Genomic DNA, 16,350 nt, shown 5'->3' with positions numbered 1-16,350 from the left:
TGGCGGCGGGCTGACCCAGTTTCTGATGCAGCGCCTGGCGAGCCAGCAAAAACCCATTCACAAGCAGCAGCAACAGCAGCAACAGCAGCAGCAGCAGCAGTTGCCGCCGCAGCATCCACATTCACATCCTTGGCGCATTCAATGACAGCTATGAATGAAAAAGGAGCTGCTGCACTGCGCATGCCACCTGGTTCAATGCACTGAATGAAGGTTACGCGACCAGAGCTCAGAGCTGCTGTGACGTCATTGCTGACACAGTTTTTCCAATTTGCAAATGATAAACGTTTCATGTTCTTCTTCTTCATTATTCTTTTATAACTTTAAATTTCATTTTATTTTGAGGCGTAACAAAAAGAGGCGCAAACTGTTTTTTGTGTTCATGTTGTTGTTGTTTTTGGTGTTGTTGTTGTTGTGCAAAAAGCGTTTACAAATTTGATTTAAAAACCTTTTTCCAAACCAAATACAAATAATATATATACATATATAATATATATATATATATATATATATATATATATATATATATATATATATATATATATACATATATAATATATAATATATAATATATATATATATATATATATATACATATATATTTTTACAATAAAGACTAAAGCATTTTCATTAGATCTTCTTCATCTGGCCAAGTCAGCCGTGCCTCAAGCTCAAGCAGTCTGTAGTTAAAGAGTTCTCCGTTAAAAGTACATAATTTGTTATCGCATATGCAGCTGCATTTGTAGTTGCTCTTGTTATTCTTCGTCTTCTTCTTCTTCTTCATCATCAATATTTTGGCAAAAATGGTTTCTTAAAGTATTTCGAATAACTTTTTAAGCTCCACCATAAGCGCCCAGTCGGTTTTGATCAAATCATCACGGAAATAGTCCTTGCAGGCATCGATGCTCTGGCGTGAGATCTGCAAAGATATAGATAAACATATTATAGATATTAAATATTATGTTTATATATATTTTCATATAAATAAATAATATATATTATAGATATTAAATATTATACTTATATATATATATTCTTATAAATAAATATAATATACATAGATGACTCTCTCATGACTAAACTATATATTTTATAAATACTACAGAAAAAATCATTTCAATTTGATATTGCTTGATATATATTGTATACAAATACTCAGTATATATATTATTTTTTTATTTTTGTAAATGCACAATAAATATTATTCTTAACATCCGGTCGATACGCCAAGGCAGCTCGATTGTATACATTTCTTAGTCTCCATTTCCATTTCCATTAGCATTTCCATTTAATTATAATTTTTTTGCCACTTGCATATTAATTAGCTTGAACAATACTTTCAATATGGAGAGCTGCATACATAATGTCCCGATAAAAAGATATATAACTATAGACGTATCGCACAATAGTGGCCATGGGCCATGCATATCAATGAGTTGAGCATAAGCTAGGCCTCTTCTATTTTAGTTTCTTCAACGAGCATAGCAAATAACTATATAATCGGATAAGCAATTGACTATAAGATTTACTGTAGCTGTTAGGCCTATATCAACATGCTATCGAAATGTTATCGATAACTTACATGCAATAAGAAATATATGTAAGAGATAATCGAAAGTAAGCTCGAAATAGATATCTAAAAGAAATGCTTACTAAGTATATCATGATTATAGAGTACTGCATAGTACTGCAGTAACCCTAGAATCATTGATCGCTTATCATATGAAAGTTTTATCATGCAACTTCGAGAAGACAGATAAAAGAAAGCCTCAACTTAGATTTAGTCTCACATTTGACCCCATACTTTGAGCTATTTATAGCTTGCGCCACAAGAACCTTATCTACGCTTTAAAGCCAGGGGGGTTATTTGGGTATTTGGGTTGCTGTCGCTTCAACCGGGTCGCCAAATGCGTCAGAATCTCTGATAAAAAAGAAAAAAGTCAAAGCCGTTGCCGCTGTGGCATAATGCAAAAGCTTGAACCCGGCTGCACGGCAACTGGGTCAAGTGAGTAGCCAAAACAAATCCGACGAACAAAAACTGGGTTATTCCGCTGAGAGAACGCCAGAAGTCAATGAACGATGCGGCAGCAAGTGCATTGCCGTGGAAGGTGAAACGTGACGTCAGGCATGGCCCCAGACCCAGTGGGCGGGGCTGGGGCTGTGGCTGGCGCTGGGGTTGGGTTTTGGGGCGCGCCTTGATCAGGTCAGCCATGACATAATACCCTTTGATAGCATGAGAAGGCATTGAGTTCTAAAAATAGCCAAGCGGCTGTAAATAGATATAACTGAATGGAATGGGCACGTACACGCATATAAAGCACACACACACACACGCACAGCAACTACATACAGACACAAATTCGCTCTCTGCCCGCCTCGTCCTTGATGTGTTTTTCTCTTTTCATCTTTGTCTTTACATGATGCGGACCAAATTTGATTACCCAACTCGACAGGCAAACAATTTTTACGACAAATTAATTGAATCAAACTCGCTGCAAAGTGGAGCTCAATGAGCAATTGCCCAACCATCCTTAGGGCCCCGATCCCAGCTCCAGCCTCATGCCTAGTGCCAGCGCCAACCCTAACTGGCAGTCAATGCGGCTGACGTCATTGATGCCGCCCCATTGATAAGCGACACTAAAATAGCGCGAAAATTAAGTTCATTATCGATTTCAAAAGTTAACACACACACACACACTGCACTCATATATATATACACCCATGCACACCCCGACTTGTACGTAAAGTGTCCTTCTGCTTGACGTCAGCAATGTTATTGTTATTGAATACCCTGCAGTTGATGCATGTCAACAGAAGGGAGTCGATTAAGCTGAGGTGTGTAACAGATATAAACAGACATCAGCAAAACCTTTAACATACATACATAGATACGTATACAGATAAGTAGATGCAACTGTACAGATCCAGATACATAGATACAGATACAGATACATATATACATAGAGATATACAGATACATAGATACACAGATACATAGGTAGAGATACAAATTCAGATACAGATACAGATTATTCAGAGATATAAATGTATAGTACAACGGTACTTTTAATATCCATCTTGCAGCTAATTACAGGGTATTTGCCTGTCGAGCACTGTCCCACACTTACAACAATCTTGTTTTTTCAAGTAATTAATCAAATAATGTTGCTGGCCATTTGCTTTAGCGGAAGTTGCAAAGACCTTTTAATGCCGTTTATATGGCTACCCCGCCGCCGTGGCCTCCCCCGCTATCCCGTTCCACCGCCACAATCAGGTGCACACCTTTGTTTTCACCTGCCCGCGAAGTTTACACAACTTGGCCATGTAATTTGATAAGCCAAGTTGGCAATGGAAATGCGAATGGCGCACTGCCAAAGTTTAAGAGCCGAGTGAGCTGATAGCGCATAGAACGGCAATGGGAGTGGGAGTGGGAGTGGGAGGTGCTAAACGTACCTGGTGCTCGAGCGCCCAACCGGTGCAGGTGCAAGTCAGCGAATGGCCATTGCAGCTAACACCTTCTGATTGCCCAACTTGGCCAAAGAGTTAGGTTTCATAGCAAGAAATCAAATGTTGCAATTATGGCAATGGAAATGTAAAGGGGGAGCTACGGGGGGAGTTGACGAATTTGTAAGTCGGACAGAAGAAACATAGAAAATATAGTAGATGTCTAAGGAATATATTAATTAATCATTATATTGATACCAATGAAGAATCTAATGACGTTTAGCCAAGACTACTCGAAATTATTATCTGAAGAACTTTGGACTTTTACTTGGGCTAAAAATAATTATCTAGATTTAAATTATACACTAATTCAACTTATAAATATACCTATGATTAGCTTAACTAATATAAAACTTAGTTAATTTTTTTAAATCATTCTTAGTTCTTACCTTGCTCACGAGCATATCGTCCGCCTCGAAGTGTCGACCATACATTTTGGGTGATTCGCCGGGAATCGGTTCGATTTTGATGCAAATTTCTTGACCTTTGCGTGCAAATTCGATTTGCTTGTGATTCGATTCGATTGAGGTGACAATGCCAATGTCCACAAACTGTAATTGAATAAAAGAAAAAGGGTATTAGCGAGATTCAGGTAGAATGCATAGTTGGGCTTATGATTAATGGAAAGACCAAACCAACCAATAGTTAGCAACACAATAGAGAATGGTACTACGAATGTACGAGCAAAAGAACTTTAGAGAGGGGTGTACGATCATCAAGAGAGTCACAAAAATTGGAAGCCCCTACATTTCAGATATAAATTAATCGGTTTCGCAATATATAGATTTCCTATGCCCTATAGATTTCCTATACACAATCAAATAAGATCTTTATATGCTCGAAATGGTAAGTCTTTCAATGATCTTACTGCATTAAACGAGCTTTAGTCACGCAAGAGATGAATATAGTCTGCTTACAGGGCTTTAATTGGTTCAAGGCATTAAAAGAATTCAAATAATAATAAAAACAATTGAGGATATGGCAATCGGGCAACAACGCATTGTCATACATACTCCGCTAGTTGAAAGTCAAGTCATAGACCAATAGACGAGCGGGCATTCGGTAACGAAATGAAAACTAGAGTCTTAAGTGCTATCGACACTCATCTGGTGTCCGGCCATTTCCTTCCTTCCTCGCCACTGGCAGCTCGACTGATAAAAAAGGCGAGCTTGTGGGTGTTTTGGCTAAATGGGTGTTTACAGTGGGTTAGATAACGCCCCCAAGCAGCAGCAAGCAGCGAGCAGCGGGCAGCGAGCAGCGGGCAGCGTCGCCACTCTCTATCGCTGGGCAAAGTCATTGAACCAAATTGTAATATGTTTGTTGTCGTAACTCGTTTGCACTCAGCGACAACAACAACAACAACAACAACAACAAATTAAACACAGGAAACTGTTGCCAAGCCAACGCTGACATCGACTGCGCCGTCCGCGTCGACGTCAGCGCCAGCGTCAACGTTTCCTGTGGGCGCCCCAATGGCGGCCACGTCGCCCGTTTGCTTCGTTCGTATTTCATTCAAACCAAATAAATTATTGAAATTTTTCTGTTTTTTTTTTCGTCGTTTTTGGCTTGTTGCTATCGGTGCAAATAGCTACAACACATTTACATACATATTGAGAGAGAGAAGGAGAGAGAAAGAGAGAGAAAGAGGGAGAGCCCGAAAGATAGAGAAGTAAAGGGGTCGCATTTGTCACCATTTCCTGTCGTTGATTACTCATACGCTCCGTTTTCAGTTCTAGTCCGCTTGTCGAATTTTCATTAAATGTGTTAATTTATTTTCATTTCCACACCATTTGTGTAGGCAGCGCAGCCAGATTGAGCCATTGATGAGTTATCGATAACACTTTTAATTGGTTTTTAATGATCGATTGCCTAAGCATTGGCATGCGGTTGTTATTTATATCTTGGTATAGAATTTTGTTCTAATTTCTTGCATTTTAATGGCATTTTCTTAGGCAGCGTTGCCAGACCAAGCAATAAAAAATAGTTATCGATAATTTTATTTGATTTTAATTTAAACGCATATATAAATCATTTTCAACTTGAGAGTCGAGTCGAGTAAATAAAGTCTCCAGCTTTATCATTCCATTTTCGGAAACTGGACTAAAACTTCTATATTTACGCTCTATAAATATACACATATTTATATCACATTTGATACACCTAAGTCCAAAAACGAAATGCATTTCAAATATAAAAATATGATTGGTAATGACAAAAGAGCAACTCAATCATGCAACCCATCGACTCGCTGTGTGCGTTTCGATGTTCGTGTGTATATGTGGGTGTGTGTGTGTGTATCAACGTTTATCTAAAAATATGATTTATATATTTATATATATATATATATATATATATACTGTGTTTTTTTGTACAGACCGGATGTCGTCTATTTTCAAACAAGAACAACAACACCAAACACGAGTCACTGCCTCTGCCTCTGCCTCGCATGTTTCTGTTTTGTTTTTGTACAGAAATCAACAACATTTATTGTACAATTTATGAGAGATACTGCATAGAACGATTTTGATACAGCCCGTTGGAACACCACACACATATTGTGCGTACTCGTTGCTGTTGTTGTTGTTGTAATTAACTTAACTCTCGCAATTAATTTCACTCTCTTTCCCTCTCTCTCTCTCTCTCTCACACACTCACTCACTCTCTCTTTGTCTTTTTCTGTGGTTTTGTTTTTCTGTGCTTTCTTTATCATGTCATGGTTTGCTTTTGTCTTTGAAGCTTAAACTGCAGTTGTCAGCAGGAAACACTAAATTAGCTGCCGGCTGAGAGAATTACGGCATTTCGACACACACAACAAAAAAAGAGACAAGTGTGTGTGCGTGTGTGTTTGTCATGCACAGACAAATCAGAGTGCCAAAAATTTGCGACATCCGTCACAATGAAACCTGCGAGCGAACGAGACAGCTGCACATAGAAACAGAGGAGGCAGAGCGAGAGAGGTAGAGAGAGAAAGAGAGATGAAAATCTGTGATTTCAGCTTTAATCACAGCCATTGACAACTTTGGCAACGTCAACACAATGGCTCAAAAGCTTTTCCCTCACGCTGCGCAGCTGCAAACGGTTAAGAGAGAAAAATCTGCGCTGTTTTAACAATGTTCTTCTTCTTCTTCTTCTTAGTTGAGGGTTGTCGGTCTTTGTACTTTAACGGTATAAAATTTCTGTGCATTTGAAATAAATATGCGACTCAAACCACAAGCGAAAGCTGTCAGCGTCATCTGCTGATTGCATTCGGCTGCGCATTCAAGTGCTTGAGTGCATGGTAATAAAAAATCTATAATAAATGTATATCGATAGATTATCTTAATAACTGCTATAGCGGAGCAGAGAATTCTTTGTTAATTCAGTTTCCATAAGCTATAAAGGACAGAGTCCAGTAGCTATCGGTTATGAGGTACGCTTAACGATATATAGCATTAATCGATCGAAGCTTCGATAAGAGATAAATGTGGCACAATTAATTAAAACATATTGTTAGTTTTCATAAGCGATAAACGAACAACATCAATAAACAGTAAATACGATACAATTTCCTTTAAGCTAGTTAAATAGAGAGCTTCAATAAAGATAAATCTTCTTCTTCTATACAATATATAACTGTACAAACAATCGAACTGCTTGTTGAGCTTAGCTGGACTTTAAGCTCTAACAGGCATTCTGAGATTACAACATTTCAATGGATATTTGTCATTTCGTCTGCTGCCAACTGATAAAGGCAGTTGCCCACATTTCTTGCTGTGGACAGACAAAAGTCGATGAGGGACTATAATGCAACTGTTGAAGCACGCTGCATTGTTGCCAGTTGGCCAAGAGCAGCTGCTGTTCTGCAGCGCATCTGCAACGCCTCGGCATAACGCCCCTGAGGGCCTGTCAACAGCAGCAGCAGCAGCGGCAGCAGCAGCAACCGCAACAGCAACAACAACGACAAATAGCAATCAGGCGGCTGGCATAAGTCTAGTCATGCTCATTAGCATCCGCTGTGAATGCAGCTAACGCCCACATATTGACTGCAACAGAAACAACAATAAGCAGCACGTAGGAGGGCCAGCACAAAAGTCTTTCACTTCACGGTGCAGCACACCAATACCAATGCATCCACTCCACACCACTCCACTCACAGGAAGTCTGTGGGCTTCAGCTCTCTCAAGTATGCAGCTCAGGTGGGTGCTGCAAAGTGCAAACAGTGTCAGCCGGTGGCCAAGATCAACAAAGGCTCAACCGCCGGACGACAATTCACGATTGCAGCGATTGTTATTATTGATAAGCAGCCACTGAGGTCTGCCTATCAAATCGGAAACACTTAGAGATAAATTTATCAGTCGAACGATCTGTGGCCAAGTGCAAAACAATTATAAATTAAAGACCATAAAATAATTAGAGCTACGATTCTTTCTCCATTCACAGCTGCATTTACTGACTGATAACAAAAAGGAGCCAAGGCGCACTTGCAATCGGCCATCAATCTGCTCGCCGGATTGAACGTGATCGGAAGTGAATAAGCAAAAAATAATGAAAATGCCAATAAATGTTTCAAGGTTTCACTAACTGAAACAATGACAATGATTATGCTGCTTAGTAGACCAAGGTGAACCCCGAACGCGAGCTCGGCACAGAGACCCAGTTTAGCTAACCTTTGTTATGTGTCTCTATATGGAACAAGTGCTTCAATTTGAAATTTAGAGTATTTTGCACTTTTACGAGACCTTTAAAGGTGCTCAATACTTTAAACTGACAATTATATGAAGCTGGAGAGGTTTTGCTGTTGATTTCCTTTTATAAAATCTTTATAGTCTCTCTCTCTATCAATTATCAATTTTTATAGAATTTGTAGGTAATCTAACGTATTATAAGTAATTACATTACGTTATTATTATCATCATTATGAACAATTTTTATTCAATAACCCTACATATAGCACAAAGTATATTTCCGTATTCAAAATCTCAGGTGTGTAAAGATTTTAAATATATGTAGGACTACTATATCATAGATCAAGCTATTACATTAGGCTAGGTATACCTTCTAATCACATTCTAAGATAAGCAAAGGTCTACATAGCATCTTAATCTAATAGACTAATCATAGATCTGACGAACTGTTAGTCATTTTTACAAAGATGAATGAAACATCAAACACATTCATCTTATTGACAGCTCAATGAATATATTACGTCATATAACTGTCATATATATGCTACCATTCAAGTGAATTGTCACGAAAGAAAAAACCCCGCCTTTAAACTATGTGACTAAAAGCTATAAATATTCTGGTTTAATTTGAAACACTGTTTAGACAATTATTGTGCCCAGCCTTATCAATGCCAGCCCGATATAGACTGGCAACTCCCATAGATACCTGAGAACACGTGTTTCCTCTATGTGCGTATGACTCTTAGGCGCTTGACTAATTGGCCAAATGACAAACGGCAAGCGATTGAGCCAACTTGCCTCGCCAGACAATCTGTCAGCCCTTTTTACTTTTATTTGTTGCCGTTGCCTTAGCCGTTTTATTGTTCCAATTTCAGTCATGCTCGTGGGCGAATGCGACATTTCGTTCTGGCCAGACCAGACCAGGCCAGCCCAGACCAGACCCGACCACAGCAAACAGTCCAAAACAGTCCAAGCAGTCCGTGCCCCACATCATCTTTCGTTGCGATTAACAAACGTCAATTAAGTATATTTATTTTGGGAGCGCGTGTAACCAAAAAATGAAATACGTAAGAATATGGCAGACGGCTGTAAGCAACTGCATAATACTTGCCTAAGGTGAAAGTGAAATTAAATTTTAATTGCAAATGTTAAAGTTCTCTGAATTGCAACGTTGGAGCAACGTTTTTCCACTCCTTCAATATACAAACTAGCTAAACAGTAAACATAGATTAGATCTCTAACTTAAAAGTATACAGATGAATATATGATGAAGTCGATATGTACCAGAATATCCAATATACTCTTCTCATTTGATGAGCGAGCATCAGCACACACACACACACACACACACAGTAGCTGTCTGTGGGTATTTATGCGATTTTCCGACTTTTGTGCAAATTCAGCATATCCGGCCAAAAAAGAAACTGAAATGCGCCGAAGTAGAAGGCGACCGACTGACCAACCGAGCGAGCGGCCGAAACGACGACGTCGACGTCAATTCCAAGCCACAAAGTGAAACAAAAGTGAAGTAGATATATGTATAAATATAGCGAGTAATTTGCTAATTACGCTAATTTCTTGTATTGTTGCTGTACAGTTTTATAGTAAAAGCAACATATAAATAACAGATATATATGTACATACAGAGAGAGATAGAGAGAGAAAGAGACACAACTAAAAGGAAGACGAATCGCAAAAAATATAAAAAAGCGCGTATCTAAGCGGATTTTATTATCTTATCGCTAGCCTGAATGACTTTCCGTGTCTGTCTGAGTGTGTGTGCGTGTGTGTTTGGTGTGTGTGTGTGTGTTTTTTTTTATGACTGTGCAAACTACACTCGAAACATGAAGCGCTCTAGGCGGTCGCCTAGCCAAACAACAGGAAATAAGCATTTTTATGAATGAAACGTCGGCCAGCTAGCAATAGCGAGCAATAGATACAGATACAGATACAAATACAGCTACACACACACACACATATTGAGCGATAGATACAAATACACACAGCTCCACTTACAGTTACGTGCAAAATGTTTAGCTTAAGTGAAAAATGCCGAAAAAACAACAAGCCCATTGCTATATAGATACAGATACAAATGTGCAGATACAGATACAGATACATATATACGCACATAAATTGTGCGTTTGCAAACATGTTTTTTTATATATGTATATATATAGTTTCCATTGGCGTAGTTTTTCATTCATGCTTCGCTTTGGCTGCGATTGCATTTTCAGCTTTTATGCTCTGTTTGTTCCATTTTAGATACATAACTAAATCACTAGATATATATATATAGATACGTATATATTTTTATGGTTTGCTCTGCCCACACACTATTATATGTATATACCTAGCATAATTTACTGCTGCTTTTAGTCACACATCTTTTTCTCATTCATAAAAACATTTTTTTACTTTTACTTCCGGCTAAGCAAGCGGGCGAGCAGAAGCCGAGGCAGGCAGGCAGGCAGAGAGGCAGCGCACACCTGCTTTGCTTAAGGGTTTGAGCTACTTCCGCTGCCACTTCCGACTTGCAACACACACACACGCACATGCACACACACACACACACTTAAGTGCGCACACTTAGAATTTGAGTCGAGCTGTAGCTCAGTTTTCTATCTTCTTTCGCTCATTCGTTCTCATTCATTTGTGTTTTCCTACGTGCGGAAGCATTCATATCCGTTCTTCTGCTTCCGTTCTGCTGCGGCTGCCACTGCCATTGCCTCAAATTGCAACCCGCATCTGCTGCGGCTGCTGCTGCTGCAATCTGCTTCCGCAGCGCCTCAGCTGCTACTTATTTTCCATTTAATTACTTGTTCCGACTCTTAACGCTGTTTCTATTGCTTTATAGTTAAGCCGCATTGTTGTTGTTGTTGTTGTTGTTGTTGTTGTCTTTGGCATTGTTGTCGTAATGCTCAAAGTACTTCTTTGTCGCACACGTACTGCAGCCGTATCGCATATAATACTTCACATTACCCTTAAAAAGCCAATGTGACGCAGTTGTTCATTGTTCAAGCCATCGGCAGTTAGTCGACAGCTCAGATACCCTTACAAGCGCAGCTGTTCTTTATAAGATTAGGGATTTGCATTGAAACAGAAACACTCAGGGTTCTGATTCATATTGAATTGAGTTTGCTTTGATACAAATTTATGGAGTAGAAATTCTCTACTTTTACATTACACAATATATAGTAATTAAAATTTTATTTAATATCTCTCTATACTAATTTGATTTATCTGGAAATTTCCCTTACATATATATTTACCATAATTTATCTCTCAATTAAACTCGCCAACATATCGTCACATATATCACAACGACTTCGCGCTCACTCTACACTTTGCCCGAGGGCGACAAACGGAAGTCGTACGCCCATTTAGGCTTAACAATTGAAAATCTTTACTTGAAATGCGACGGCACATGCGTTAAGCACTACGATTTCCGCTACAGCAGGGGGCGCCCGCTCCCTTCACGTTTTTTTGCGTTTTCGAGTCCGTGAATTAAACAAGATCTGGGCAGGAGTTGAGGCGCGAACAAAAAGGGATAACGGCTACGGCTGACGATACGGCTACTACGGCTATACAAAAACAAATTCAATTCAGCCCGAGGCATTTAATTAACAGATGAAAAACACAGCAGCAACAGCAGCAGCAGCACCATATGAATAAGCTTTCATTTCCGCTACAACAACAACAACATGAGCAATAACACTTGAGTGCTGTTCAGCGCCGACTCGAGGCATGAATGAAATTATTAAAGATATCGATCGACTCTTCGATCTCTTACCAAAAAAAAAAAAAAAAAAAAAGCAACTGGAAAACGAGTAGCTGAGTAGCCAGGGCAGCAGCCCGAACAGGAGCCCGCTCGACGGGTAACAAATGAGTGCAACAGCAGCAGCACCAAAGAGTTGCCCCAAATTAAAAACAATTCATTAAGAATGTCTGACCGGTAGCTACCCTGTATTTGGGAGAGGCAGTGGCAGTCAAAATAGAAAAAGAGATATTATTGCAGAGGTCATATAGTAGAAGTCGAATAGTAGAATAGTAGTAAAAGTAGTAGGATGTGTGACAAAATAGTAGTAGAAATTTAGTAGATAACAATCGTGTAAGCAATCGTAAGCAGCAGCTATTTAATGAAAGTAAGTAGTAAAACTATAGTAGTAGAAATCAAATATGCAAAAATAATATTAATATTGTACCAGTTCCCATATAAATAGAAATGACAATATAAACTTGGTTATAGTAGTATTACTTCAAATAAAAATAGTAGTAGATGTACCAGCGAAATAGTAGTAGGTACCTCAGCGAATTACTATTCAGTTGTTAGGTTGTTGCATTCTCATCTTCCCAGACACATCATACCCTTTTGAGCAACATTATTCAATATGTTAATATATAAATATATATGTATAAGAAAAATGTGGGGATCTCATCATCTGTAGCAAGTTTTTAAGCTTTACAAAACTAAATTTCGCTTTCTCGAGGCGCTTGCGCTTTAATCAACTTTGCCAAGAAGCGAACAAGACTATTTAACTTTTTTTTTCACAACAGACAGCTAGCCATGCAGATAGTGAGTAGATATGCAGATACACACACGCACACACAGGTATGCACACACACACGTTCACACATTAAGTGTTTGTCGGATTTGGCGCTGAGTAACGCCTCCAACTTCCGTTCGCTATTCGCAGGCCGGTCGAAAAGAAAATGAGAAAAACAAGTAAGACGGCGCAGGCAGGCTATGAGCGACTAAAAGATATGCTGTAAGTGCTATGAATATGAGTTAGCTAAAATTAGGCTATAGTTAATAGAAATCCTTGTAATATATGAAGTTTATAACAAATCGAAAGTCTGATATAATTATACGGGTTTTATTCGCCCTCCCTGTAATTTAAAAGATCGATAACATTTGGCGCTGCTTGACCACAAAATTCAACCCTACGAACCCTTAAATTATGCACCAAATTTACCCTAATTAACCCTTGCAGAACTTTTCATGCAGCTCGAATTACTTTTGGCCGCTTTTTGACTTTTGTCTGTCCCCGCAATTTGCGAACCTCAATTGGACTAGGGTTAGGGGTTGCAGCTATCGATCTCGGACACCACAAGTACGGGAAGTGGAAGTGGTTTTACGGGATGGACACAACGGATGGTCAAGTGGCTCATCAGTTGCTTGGCCGTTGTAAATGTTTCTTGGGAACGGAAGTTTTTGGTGGTGCGCAACAAACAATTACGCGGCACTCGAGACAAAGGCAAAGCTTGAAACTGAAAATGAACTGTTGTGGCTCAGAGTAGAGCCGGGGCTGGGGCTGGGGTTGGGGCTGGGGCATGGAGCACAGCCTCGGCTGGCGTGCAAGTGGTTAAGCCACTGTCATTACAGATTTAATTAGATAATTAATAAAGGCAATCAATGTTAGGGCCAAGGTCTGCTGCTGCGACGGCCGACCATCTGGCAAGCAGTTAAGCAACGTATCGAACGGCTGACACGCACGCGCACCAGTTGAAGCCGCTCCAAAGGAAGTGGGACCCCTCGTTCGAGTTGACGGAAATCGCGAGGCAAAGGAACGACAACAACAACAACTACAACAACAAAACTGACGACAGCAACAACACTCGTTCGCATTCTTTGGCAGCACAAGCAGAAAAAAAATCGTGCACATTTAAAGTAGAGTTGATTGGGGAGGATGGGGAGAACTCACATGTTCTGGTAGTCCCCAAAGCCGCGGCTACGTGGACTCGGCAGATGAGCTACCGAGAGGTGAGCTTTTGATTTCAGCAAAGCTTGACAATCGACAATCGATAACTGTTAACCAATACATATAAACTGATTGAGGTATACGATAAATCAGGCAATGAAACGATCTTAACTTTATAGCAGATCGTGTTATTCCCGACCTGTATAAAGCATTAGAGTATCAATTACAGGACCAATCGATATTTATCGATAATATTGATCCTACAGCGCCCCTACAAAGCCTGCTTCAGTTCACATGTAGGGTATTGAATGCTCCACAAAACAGCACAGAAAATCTGTATGAATTTAACTTTAGAAAGAGCTGCTGCTGCTGTGGCTGCAGAGTGAAGAGCCGAACAAAAAAAGGAGGAAAATGTTAAAAAGAATGACGATGAATGACGGGAAGCGCACAGCTTAGCTGCGCTCCGTTGGATAATTGAGGAAGTTATAATTGCCAATGAAGCCAACCAGCCCAGACTAAGAGATTGCCACGCCAGAACGGGGGGAACCAGCTGTCCAAGCGTTCCATCCATCCAACTGCTCTGCGTCCCGCCTCCCGCTTCCCGCCTGCAACAGCCAGAGTGTTCGAACCCTTTGCAAAAAACAAAAATACACACGCACACACACACACTAAAAAAAAGATCGCAGTAGCCAATTCAAGTTGTCGTCGTTGTTGCTGTTGCTGTTGGTAGTTTTTTGTTTGTGATTGTGGCAGAGAGGAAACAGTTATTGTTGTCTCCTCTGGCTGACGATGACGGGAAACAGGACATGTCTTCGCATAAATTGAACGCCTGTCCAGTCGCAGCCGCGTCGAGTCCAGTCTCAGCGGAAGGACATTAATTGAAGCACTCATTCGCATTCGTATTCGCATTCGCAATTCAATCTAATCTACGTTTTGATTTATGAGATAAGCATAAATTAATACAGACTGAATGTGCTTGCTTGTAGAATCTAGTAGTATTAAGTTGGCTGCGCTTGGTTAATGGATAAATTGTGTGAAGGGAGCTAGGCATGGGGTTTATACTGTTAGAAAACCTTAAAAGGATAAGTGCAATTCTAAAAAGTTTGCATGAAGAAGATGTGAAAATGGAGCTCATAAATGATGAAAACTACCCTACATCTCTTTCAAAATGTATACGAAAATTCTTATTCACTATCTTGATGTAGAATCTCAAATGGTTCAAGAAACGGTTCAGGAATCAAAATAGTTTTTCGTTTCAGGAACAGTGCTATTTCTCTATTTCTACTCTTTCTTTCTTATTCTTCAAAACTAACTTTTGAGTTTCTTAGTATATACAATTATTATGTCCAACCCAAAGGAACTATCTCCCTTAGCAAAGCTGTCCGACTCGCATAGTTTTCACTGTATTATGTTTTGTGCATTCACGTATGTGTATGTGTTTTAAGACGCAATTGCATCACAAGAGCATGGGCAAATAAACAATAAATACCAAGTGTAGCAGACACAGCAACGAGCACCTGTGTCAACAATGGAAAAAAAGCCTCTGAGTTGGATACCAAAACCAAATGCGACGCAGTATATAAAGATGGGCCCTTACCCTGCACACACACACACACACACACATACATACATACAAAGGCACACAAACAGATACGCACAATTTTTGTATCTAGATACTTGACACGATTTTGAAAACAAGGATTTTCATTGTGTCGCAAGTCGCAAATAGTTCGATGCGAGAGGCCCCCTATAGATGGATCTACAATGCTTTCCCATTGAATAACCTTTTGTGATACACACACATACACACTCACTAACTCTCCCTTTCTGTCTTGCAAAATAGTTCAATATTTGCATCGCCCACTGTCTCAGACTTACCTCTTTGCTGGGCACACAGATCGGCGTGCCGACTTTAACGATTCCATTCTCTACCATAACGCCCATGACAATCGGATCGCGACTGTTGAATATGAATTGTGGCAGTATCTGTGGAAAAAAGGACAAAACATAGTGGAAAAGGGGAATTAGTAAAGATTTCTGATAAAACAGGGCATATTTGAGGATGAATACGATGATATTGTGTTTGAGAGCTTATAATGCTCTAAGCTCAAATATTTTCACATTTAGATTATTTCTTCACGAGCAAATATTTTTAATAGCCATACTTGACTTTTCCAGATTGGAAATAAATCAAACCAAATCCAACTCGAACCTCTTACAACTTTCTTATAAGAAAACTAATCTACTTAATGAAGCCTCAACCAGAGCTAATCAGATCCAACTCGGCTTCTATCTTCAGTAACAATCTTGAAGCTTATATTCAGAACAGATCTAAAGCTTATCTTTATCTAAAACTAATTCTTTAATCGCTTTCAAGCTGAATGCAATTTGTGTTGTTCGCTTTGAAGAGCGTTGCCAATGCTATTTGGCCTGGAGCAGACAACTCAAAGAGGGCCAAATGCAGGCAATGATATGAGAATGTA

At 39.5% G+C, this 16,350-nt stretch overlaps 1 protein-coding gene across 1 annotated transcript in view; it reads right to left on the bottom strand.

The window, feature by feature from the left end:
- Positions 1 to 284: 284 nt before the first annotated feature.
- The window catches only part of eIF5B (eukaryotic translation initiation factor 5B), a 31,342-nt gene continuing 15,276 nt past the window's right edge, over positions 285 to 16,350 (bottom strand). Inside the window, exons 7-9 of the mRNA XM_089467461.1 lie at positions 15,746 to 15,853; positions 3,891 to 4,052; positions 285 to 916 (exon numbers count right to left, since the gene is read on the bottom strand). Coding sequence (XP_089323587.1) covers positions 809 to 916; positions 3,891 to 4,052; positions 15,746 to 15,853 — 378 coding nt within the window. The 3' untranslated portion in view covers positions 285 to 808. The remainder of the gene's footprint in view (positions 917 to 3,890; positions 4,053 to 15,745; positions 15,854 to 16,350) is intronic.

Source organism: Drosophila arizonae, chromosome 4 (assembly GCF_054131065.1).
Source record: "Drosophila arizonae isolate 15081-1271.41 chromosome 4, UAZ_ARI_1.0, whole genome shotgun sequence".
NCBI lineage: Eukaryota > Metazoa > Arthropoda > Insecta > Diptera > Drosophilidae > Drosophila > Drosophila arizonae.
The sequence above is the reverse complement of the archived record's forward strand: the minus strand, read 5'-3'. Positions and strand labels throughout refer to the sequence as shown.